Genomic DNA, 11,198 nt, shown 5'->3' with positions numbered 1-11,198 from the left:
AAAGGAGCATACATTTTCTTTTTTCTTATTATGTTTTTAAGGAGCACTAAACCTTCACCATAGACTTCCTGAGGAACATATGTTTTCATTGCTGTATATGGGATATCACAATCACAACCTGAACCTGGGTTGTCAGTGTCTTAAGCTGCAGAGTGAACATATAAAAGTTTTCTCATTTTCAGACAGGTCATGCCTCATGTGAAAGCTCAGAACCCCCAGAAGCCACTCACTGAGCTGCAGATGCTGCACTAGCACAGATTAATGAGTGGCTGCAGGTGCTGGGTTTTATGTAGTGAGGATTCAGATCAGACTGTAAACCAACATGATTTAGGTATTGAAAATGTTAACTCATATGAGGCTTATTTTGCTTTCTGATTGGATAATCATTTTGAGAACCAAATCACCAAATTATAACATAAACAAATGAATGTGGTTGTATTTGTGTCCCAAAATGGTCTTTTGCCATTTTCCCCAAATACTGCATGTGTTACTAGACCTACACACATATTTACTACCAACACCACTAGTGGAGCACCAAATTTTGTTATCTCATTATCATGTATCACTCTTGCTTTGTGAATTATTTAATGTTTGTATTCCTGAATACATAACTATAAAGCAAATGTTACCTTCAAACTTTACTCAGTTTAGTAGTATTTTTTTTTTTACCAATTTTGACTCTTACTTTTTACAACTACTTGAGTAATTTAGTTTTAATGTTATAATAGGCCTACTCATAATTTGTATTGACTTTTGGGATAATCCATTCTTCTCAGCAGACCTTAAACCAGTTTAGGCTGACCTGACCCTGACCTTTCAATCAGAAACACAAACATGCCTGGTGTCCGCAGGCCGCAGCACTTCACAGAGACCCACACTTGTGCACAGCACATCTGAATTGGACCTGGACCTTATGCTATTTATCAGAGGTGGAGACTTGTGGCTGTCACACGGATTACAAGCTCGCTTTCCTAAATCCACCGTTTTCATGGACCATTATCCTTTGCTCCATTTCAGTTTAGACTACATGATGAAATAGCATTTTTAAATCTTTTTTTTTTTTTTTTGGATTGTGCCAATAATGATTCACATTCTAAAAGGGAAAATTAGCACATCTACAATTCTAATAGCCTCTCTAAAATATCACAATAAATATTGTATCACGAGATTTGGATATTGTTACGTCTCTATTTTTTAGTACGATTTTTAAAAGTTGTACAATTTAAAGTTTACAGTTTAAAAAGCATATACATTGCTAAAATACAAGCGGCATTTGGTTTAGACTTGAAAGGACTTGAAGCTCAAAGCAGAGGACTTGGACTTGACTTGGACTTGAGGGGCAATGACTCAGGACTTGATATGGACTTGCCTGTCTTTACTTGGGACTTGACTCAGACTTGAGGTCAAAGATTTAAGACTTAAAAGGACTTGGTCCCATCTCTGCTATTTATCAACAAAGTTTCATAGATAAACTTACACTTGTGTTATTTATTTATTTATTTATTTATTTAACCTTTACTTTACCAGGCAAAACATTAAGAACAAATTCTTATTTACAATGATGGCCTTGTGTGAAGAGTGTTCTGATACTGTGGCCTCCTCTTATGATGGCATTACCCGTAAAGCCATAATAATAAATAAAATAAAAGTGCCTCAGTAGGAGTGTGTTTTGGGGTTTCAAATAAATGCACTGCACACCAAAGCTGTCGTTTTGTCAAGTATTTATTTGTTTTATCTTTCGTCTGTACTAGATTATTGCAATCTGGTTAATTCACATTTAAAAAGCAGTCATTGACCAGACGCACTGAAAACTGAAGATATTCATTTTTACAATAATCCGTATAGGCCCCATAGAGACTGGAAAACCCAATCCAAAAATGAAACATCTGTATGATTTTCTGCTCTTTATTTTGATTTCTTTTTTCATAGTAATTACAAAAAGGAAAAATATATATAGTAATCATAAAAAGGAGTTTCAGGGAAAAAGAACTGAAGAATGCAAGTGGCAAACGATCACAACACAGCACAAGTACCTACTTACAAAGAAATGAATGGTATCAAATTTAAACAAAAGGTAAACTGGAGAAAAGAAAGTCTATGAGGCTGAATACAAGAAGCAACAGAGAGACGGAAAGTGAAGCCTCTACAATATAAAACCAATTCTCAAAAAAAGACCTCTCTTGCTTTTTTCATTTTACATTTGATAACAAAATAAAACAGATAACCTGGGAGGGGGGAGAGGGTGATGGTAGGGGGCAAGGTGGTGGGACAATAAAAAATACTGCACGTACAATACCTTTTTAACTCCTTTCTCTCTCTTTCATCTAGCTTGCACTGGTTTGCTCACCCACTTTTGCTTTTTCTTTATTTAATAGCATATCCCATTAATATTCCTTTCCCCGCTGCTCCTAATAGCCGCACCCAGTGGTGCGATCGTTACAGTTTTACATGTGAGTAGCAAATGACACTTTGATTGGCTGTGATGTGGAGATGGGGGTCCCCTGCCGGCCGTGGGTCGGGGGCCCTGGGCTGAGCCGAGAGATCCTGCCAGGCCGCGGTCTCACTGCGCGTGCTGACTCAGCGTGTGGTTCTGCAGGAGACAGACAGGGAGAACACATGAGGAGAGCAATAATGGGCTTTCCACTCGCCCCCCACCCAATAATAGAACAGAACACAAGTGAAACACAACTGCCTCCCACAGAAGCACCAGGCCCGCTCACTTTACACACAACACACTGACGAAGAACAGAGGAAGAGGAGGCACAGACACCACACAGGATGAACAGACACTATGCTCCATGTGGCGTTAAATATGCCATTGTTGTTGAGCAGAAGGTGCACTTGGAAATGTAGAAGCAGTGGATGAATGTGCTTGATCAGGGATGACAATGGCCTATGAAGTTATCATTGAGCTCTACGTTTTGTCCTCCACACATTTCTGAAGATTCTCACTACAATGACAACAAGTTTCAACATCTGACTGTAGTCATCTCATCATATTTATTCATAGTGGAGAAACCCAAGCCTTTTTGTTTATCCAGACGTGTGTGAAACCCCTGTGTCTTTTGATACTGCGATTAATATTTTACAGACAGCGTCTCCATACCTCAGAGACGCATACACTCATGCTCTCTGAAGGCATCAATGCACTTCACATCAATGCATCACATCACAATGCAAAAACACCTTTTTTATAAATTAACATTCAAAACAGCAGTAGTGTGGACCTCAAAGGGAGACTGACACTGCAATCTCTCTAGGTATAAACTAAAGGAACATTAGTATGCAGGAATAAAGAAGCATACAGACTTCAGTATACAGTGCTCTTAACTTCTGGCTCATGATATCGCGACATCCAGTTTCAAGTAGCTATGGAATCTTTAGATGTTTCAATGACCTATAGCACGGGAGCTTCATAAGAACACCAAGGATATCATGCTATAATGAATTTAGCTAAGGCTTTTAACTACAAATGCCAGAAAACCTTTAATCTAATATAGAGATGTACACATACATAAAGGCAATTGTGTAAAAACCTGGTCTACACAATGCTTCTTATAACTTTTGTTACTTTAACTATAGTTTTTATATAATAATATGTAATATTATATATATATATATATATGTTTACAATCTACACATAGCACAAGATAGACAGAGTTGTCAGTTTCTGACGATGTGTTGTCCTTATAGACAGGCTTTGACCACAGAATTCCCAATGCCCCCTCTGCCCCTTGCCACCACTAAAAGCAGCTTTCTCAGATTAATCACCCTCTCTCTCGGATGGACCCCACTATGGAATATGGAGGGGAAAACGGGACAAAAAAGAACAGTGGATGGTGGAATAAAAAAGGAGGGGATAGGGGGATGAACAGTGAGCATGGAGGGGATTATACGTGCTTTGGGCTCGATAAATACTTATTTGTCATTCTGTGGGCCTTATCTTGTGGCCCATGTTTGGTTGATCCGGTCTGAGAGTGTGTTTTGTCACTTGGATTCACAGGCCAGGCCAGTGAGTCCAAGGGAAAGGCAGAGGACTCAACACCAAACAGGGCTAAACCAATACAAGAGAGTAAGGCCACAAGAACAAGTGTGTGTGTGTGTGCCTCCAGAGTGGAAGGACAGTGGTCGTTGGGGAGTGCTGACCCCATTATTATAGAGAACCCTCCATTTCTCCACCACTGCTGCCTTTCACGTAGCAGTTGGACAGTCAAAAGTGTAACATATAAGATGACAGCTTTTAAAAGATATAAAAATGTTTATTTGGTGATCAGTAATTAAGTTTGCAGTTTCCAATTTGTTTTGTCATAATGAAAATACTCAAGACTAATAGACTAATATATAGTATCAATCCATCAACCTTTAATTTTTGCTTTTCTTGTTTTCATGTTTTAACCCATTGGAGGGGGATCTTATGGGGAAAAAGCCAAGTCATTATTTAAAGCTAAGATATGGGTTAAAATAGGATCTGGTTAGGGTTAATGTTAGACATCTGTGTAATCCCTCAATCGTCCAGATCGGTAGCAACTATCGTTATGGTAGGATCCAGGGAATGAATACGAGTCAGTGTAATGTCCCGGAAAAGCACTGAAACCCAACATTGGAGTGTGTATGTGTGCTTGTTGTCCAATTTAAATGTTTTCATTGGTCCAGCATCAGCATCACCATGACTCAGATGTCCATTCATCTCTACATACATCAAATTGCACTTGACTTGAGCACCAGCAGAGGGCAGCCTCATTCCTCTTTAGAGCACGGTTGTGAATGGAGCAGCCAGCGCTCATACATGTCCACTGCACAGGTCTGGCCCTCGTCATTACACTCTCTCGTGCTCTTGTGTGATCTTTGGCGCTGGGGTCACATGTCAGCGTTTAGAAATGCCAATGGAGGGAAACTCGCACTTCCTGCTATAACAAAAGACCTGGAAGTAACAGAGGAAGAGAGCGTGTGTGCTTTTGCCTTTGGTTCATAGGGTCCTACTGCTGCTGTATTGATTTGTGGACAGAGAGAGAGAGAAGGGAGGAGCAATGAAGGGAGGCCATGGACGGTCCCTTGAGGAACTCCTGGCACTGCAGTGAATATGGCCTAGAGGAAAGAGAGGGAGTGCTATGACAGGGCGGCGCACACACACCCACGCACACACACAGCACTCTGACATCTCCTGCGTACTTGTCTTCATTTCCATTGTTTTTTGGGAGCGTGCTATTGATTATGCAGTGGAGCGATCGATCCCAAGTGTGTGTCGCAGTGTGACACGGCTCTACAGCAGAGTAATTGATATATTCTACAGAATTAAGGGCTGACAGAGGGGGTAGGGGATGAGGCTGTGGACATTTAATACATGTAATATTCTGGTCCAGTGAGAGCTCTCTCTACTAAATAAAGAGGTGGCTAATGAATCAGCTGCAGATGTTTCACAATAAAGGCCTCGCAGCAAAGTGAAGGCGTTCATTTCCAGGAATCAGACCTTAATGTGGAACAGATGAGGATGGCTCTGGCTTGCACATGAAATAAACAGGTTTGTTACGAAGGACGAGGAGACACAAAGGGGTTAAATCTTTTACTTAATCATTTCAATGTAATAAGATGATCTAAAACAATAGAAGCTGAGTTGGCAAACACTTTTTCAGTAGACATTTCTGTATGCGTCTACATCCTTTCTCATGGTCAGCGTTCATAGGCCTATACTTTCAAGAGTATATGCCGTGTTATCTATGACAGCTTATGTTATATGGATGAAAATTCATCCCTCCATATGACAGACTCCTACACACACATGCGTTTTAGCCTGGCCAACTGTATGTTTTAGCCCACCAGGCCATGAACTGCTGGTCAAAGCTATGTTCTGCCGTCCATTTAAATGACATAGTGTGTATTTGTATATGCAGAGGCTGAAAGAGGCCATCTTGGAGAGCAGACTGGTCGATACAGGGTCCTGTCATTGTTTTTTCCTAAACTGCTTAGAGAGAGCGCAGCTAAAGCCTGCAGAGCCCCAGACCCAAGGGAAATATGGCCCTGTCGCATAACCCACGCCTCGCACTGCCCCCTCTCAAGCGCACACCAGAATGCATCTAACTCCCAGCTCACGGCATATGCATACAGACGCCAAATGCCAAGAAAAATGCAAGAACAACACACAATAGTCCAGTGGAATACACAGTCTCCTGGGGCAGAGAGAAGGGTGAAGGCACCAGGAGAGAGAGATGAGAGCAAGTCTGATTCAGACCCCAAGTGTGAAGGGCAATGGAACACCTGCCTCACATTTAACATGTATGTGGTTCCATAAATGTATAGATTTTATACAGCCAGTAATAATATACCTTACATTTGTATTGTCATTTACAAACATGACAAGCCTCTGAAAATCCAACAATAGAGTCATTATTCAATACTGAGTTTTAAACTACTTCGGAGGCCACAGCCCAGCTGACCTGGAGCAGACTGACAGATGCCAGTGGGCCCTCTGACCATCACTGATCACTCACTCAACACATTCATACAAATGCAAGTGTCCCACGACTGTATGCACTGGTCAACTCATGCTGGGATCGGTGAACAATGAGGTCCTACCATGTTTGCTGTTATTTCAGATGATACTAGGTTTTTATTTATTAAAAAAACAGAGCAGCAGACTGGTAGTCAGTTATGCTTTAAACTGTATAAAACTGTAAAAAAATCAATACCAGCTCTCTTGGATATGTTAGCTGGTAAATTTTGCACAAGCTTACGTTCTAGGATACTGCCATGTATGATGTCATAACTGACCCAGGAGCAGGGTGCTGTGGACCTCTGTCGGAGTGTTTTGATGTTAGCTCCTGTCTTCTCCAGGAACCTGCACGCATCTGTCAGTTAAGTAATGTGTATGGAGTGTGTGTGGGGCCACTGGATATAGTCCAAGCCCACAGTGTGTTTGTGAGGCCTCTCCACGGCTGTTTTTAACTCCAAATGAAAAATCACCTTTGTCGCCTTGCGCTCTTCTTTGACTTGAGAGTATTTATAGCTCGGGGCTGACACTCTTCCAACACAGGGAGCACATCTTGGTTCATATGTGTGTATGTGTGTGCGTGCGTCTATGTGTGTCTGTGGGCCTGTAGCAGATGGGCTGTCTTAGCACCTCTTCCTCTGCTCCCTGGCCTGTCTTTAGCCCCACCCACCCTGGACAGGAAGCTGCCTCAGGAGATGGTTGAAAATAAACGCACCCACCTCTCCACATATGCCCAGGTCCCACTTTGGTCATTTATCTGTCTGTCTTATGTCAGTTTTTAAGCTTGTATTTTCTTTATGCATTATACTTACTCAAAATTATTTTTCACTGGATTGTTAGCATCAATTCTGCAAAATACAACTCCAAGAACTAAGAAGTTTAGTAATCAATATCTTTAAAAAAAAAAATTAAAAAAAAGTATTATGATACTATATTTTTCTGGAGTTTTAAGTTATGTTTTACACAGCTAGACAAGTGTTATGTGAGCAGTAACATCAACTTTCAGAGCTGCTTGTGTGCTCTAGTTAAGAGGTGAGTATTCTCCAAACCAGTACTTTAGTTAGAGCCATTTTCTTTTAATAAATTTAATTCAACTTTGCAATGAAAAAGAAATCAATGTGAGAATGTGAGTGAGCTGGGCCTGATTATAAAGTATTATAAATGCAGAAGTTTGGTCTAAAAGGTGATTCAACATTCTGTGTGTAATAATAAACACAATACATTTCCAAATATATGTTAAAATGTTCCTAAATGCCTGATCTATGTGTATCTAGATGTGAATGTAAGTCAGTGGCCCATGCCTGAGGCCTCGTCTTGGAGCATGTCCTGTTTGGTGCTCTCCTGTGGGGACTTCCCCTCTCCTGTCGTTACTGGCCCAAACAGTAAACAGGCCTGAACACACTCTCAGCGTGAAGGACACACAGGTCACCACCAACACCACTTTTCAGACACACTTTAACATGAGGCCTGCTGGACACTGTTTTACAAAATGAACTTATTACAATATGAACATAAGCTCTTCTGTATTCAGAACTACTGTAACCTGTAACCATATATTCCCATATTTCTACTCATGTTTCTTCCAACATCTGCATATAAACCACACCTCACACATCCAGTTTAGGGTGCACAGTATTAAAAAAGAGCAGGCTCCCCGGGGACCAGCACGGTTTGGGTGTGTGTGATAATATGACAGTGACACGGAAAGGCGGCGCGCTCGGCTAAACTGTGAGCTCATATGTGCAGTAGATGGATCACACCTCTGAATGCATTTGTATGTGGCTGAGTGCATGCTTATGTTTGGGAGCCTGTCTGCAGCCCTGTCACAGAGCATTAGCCCTTCATCTTGTGAATATTTAGTGTGTGTGCTTACCTGTCAATGGTGCAGTGTGAGCTAAACCATTGGTCAAAAATAAGTGATATACATAACACAGATGGGGTGTCAAGACAAGTTTTACAAGCAAAAAATATAATTCTAATTTATATGTACCTCCAAAAAGTAAACCTAAATGTAAAATGATTATTTATCTGGCAGTTGTGTCACATTACTAAAATGATCATTCAGAAAGTTTGATTTCTGTCTCGTGTTATGAGCCACTGTTTCAGATTATGATTGATGTGTGAGTGTAAGTGTATTCTGTGCTGTATAATGCTCTCTCTTGGTCAGGTTGTCATTGCAAATGAGAATTTGTTCTCAATTGACTTACTTGGTACAATATTGAATGAATAAATATGTAAAAAAAAAAAAAAAAATCCTACAGCTAGTCACAAACTAGAGAAGTGACACAATATATGAACAAAAAACTGCTTTTATAGAGACATCCCTACACAGATGTTGGCATAAACTCTTTAATGTGGCTTCCTTTTTGACAAGGCAGCCACATACTATACTAAACTAATAACACTTTGATATAGAAGACAAGAATACAATAAAAACCTTAAGTTTTTATATATTCATTGTCATTGGCAACCCAGAACTATGTCTCTTTGAATGTGTGTCTGTTTCTTTGTGCATCAAAACCAAATCTAACTTATTTAAACTTGTCTTTTTGGTCCTTGCCGAGCCGCAGCGTGTGTCTTTTTGCTAAGGTTTTCTCAAAGCGGTGAGGCAAATACACTCAGGTGAAAACAACATTACAAATGGAATATTTGCAGATGATTAGCTGATCCATATTGAGATTTTCTTTCTTCTATTTAAACCCCACATGAACATAATGTGCTTTGCATTCGCAGTGTGACACACCAAAGACCGCACAAATCCCAACCGTGTTAAGAGCCACAGATGCAATTTGTATGCAATTTTTCCTCAGGTGGTCAGACAAAAACATCTGCCAAGACTAAGGACAGTACTGGCAATGACACTACCATCCAGATCCTCCCTTCTGTTCAGTCATTAGAATACATTTAATCATGGGTTACACTTACAAAACAATACAGACTAAAATCACAGATGAAAGTAATGCACATTAGGACGGACTACTTACATATATGTTTTGTCAGCTTATGTTTATAGTTTGTGAACATTATAAATTGAAATTTGATTATTCTGCACCATATCAACAAGGTTGACCACCTGCATTAAAAATTAGATTTATCTGGGGAAAAAAAACCAAAAACATTTTAGGTAAATGTTCTCAAAAGACAGACAATCAGGAAGAGCAACAACAATAAGGCAGGCTGGTAAATGTATATTGCAGGATAAAATCTAATTTTTAAAATTAGTCATAGGCAACAATCCATCCATGTGTTTCAGAGTGATACATAATCAGCCCAGTGACATAGCAAAATAATATATCTTCTGAATGATCAGAAATCCTCAAAATGTCATCTATAATTAGAAACAGAAACAAAATAAATATGGTCACCATGCAAAATCCTTCAGTGTCAATGACATATACAACCCAAACACTGAGTTTGTTCTGAACAAAGTCATTGCGTATTTTCCTGCTAATTTTGCACAAATAGCAGATGATGGCCAATCCAGTGTACGTCAATCGGTCCCTAACCTCTCCACAGTGCCACAACGATACAAACGCGCTAGTGCTAATAGCATTAGACTAGCTTGCACCGTGTCTTCACCTCTTCTTTGTTATGAATCTTCTGCCTCTCTATCCCTTGTTGCACATGCCTTCAAGTCCGGGGATTTAGAAGCCCAAATGTGTGTGAGCGTATTCTAGGTCCCCATTCTAATAACACTGAAACTCCCAGTGTGCATTGGGGCGGCCGTGCATGCTCCCCCAGAACGCCACAGGGATCTACGGATCAAATTCTCACCTAATCAGGGGATATGTGCTTTAGATTGAGCCGCTGAAACTTGACAAAAAGACTGGCGCGCACACAAACAGATAAAATAAAGCTATCGGCAGTCTGGCCACATCCACACCTTTCTATAATTCATTCAGAGGGATATAGATTCAGACAAAGACAAAGGCAACATTATTCACAGACAAACTAGAAACATGGAGCAGACCAAACACAGCTCCCATCCCAAAAAGCACACTATATCTTTGAAAGGTTAAAAGTTGGAGTCTGGGAAAATAGAGGGGGTATTTTATTTTGTGGTGTATTAATTGCTAACACATAACATATTTAGATCACTATGTTGCCTTTTATTGTTTTGAATAAAAGGGGGGGGGGGGGACAAATCTTACAGCTAACTGTAAGGAGGGTTCAAATAGGGCACTAGGGAGAGATTGCTAAATTACTCAAACATGCATGGATGATACATAAAACCACTTCAGGCACATTTTTGATGAGGGAACAATGTTATAACACGGTAGAAAGCTCTAAAAAGCCGCTTGGAAGATTATCAGACACCAATTAGGTTGGGCTGGGCGATATGAAAAAAAAAAAAAAAAGTATCCTGATTTTTTTTTTCTCATATATTTAAATTGTATATTTGTTTGTTTGGTACCAATTAGGATTGTCAAAAGTATTGAAAATCAGATACTAACAAATACTAATACTAATACCGAAACTAGATACTCATTTGAGCAAGTATCACTATTAAAACATCACAGAAATGAACATTTCCTGAATAGCTTTTGAATGATCTTGAGCTGTATCAAGATCAAGTGTAAGACTACATAGAGTAGTACATGACCACGGACCACTATGAAACCTACCTGGCCAAGCATCGTGGTATCAATGTCAGTATTGAATCAATTCCTTAGTATCAGACTTAAATTTGACATTTACATATGACAACACTACT

The 11,198-nt window shown here is 39.9% G+C and overlaps 1 protein-coding gene across 3 annotated transcripts in view; it reads right to left on the bottom strand.

The window, feature by feature from the left end:
* Positions 1–1,719: 1,719 nt before the first annotated feature.
* Positions 1,720–11,198, bottom strand: part of znf423 (zinc finger protein 423) — a 116,177-nt gene continuing 106,698 nt past the window's right edge. For all 3 annotated transcript variants that reach the window (XM_055222431.1, XM_033967730.2, XM_055222430.1), the window contains exon 21: positions 1,720–2,590. In XM_055222431.1, the coding sequence (XP_055078406.1) occupies positions 2,561–2,590 (30 nt within the window). In that variant the 3' untranslated portion in view covers positions 1,720–2,560. The remainder of the gene's footprint in view (positions 2,591–11,198) is intronic.

Source organism: Periophthalmus magnuspinnatus, chromosome 6, assembly GCF_009829125.3.
Source record: "Periophthalmus magnuspinnatus isolate fPerMag1 chromosome 6, fPerMag1.2.pri, whole genome shotgun sequence".
Taxonomy (NCBI): Eukaryota; Metazoa; Chordata; class Actinopteri; order Gobiiformes; family Gobiidae; genus Periophthalmus; species Periophthalmus magnuspinnatus.
The sequence above is the reverse complement of the archived record's forward strand: the minus strand, read 5'-3'. Positions and strand labels throughout refer to the sequence as shown.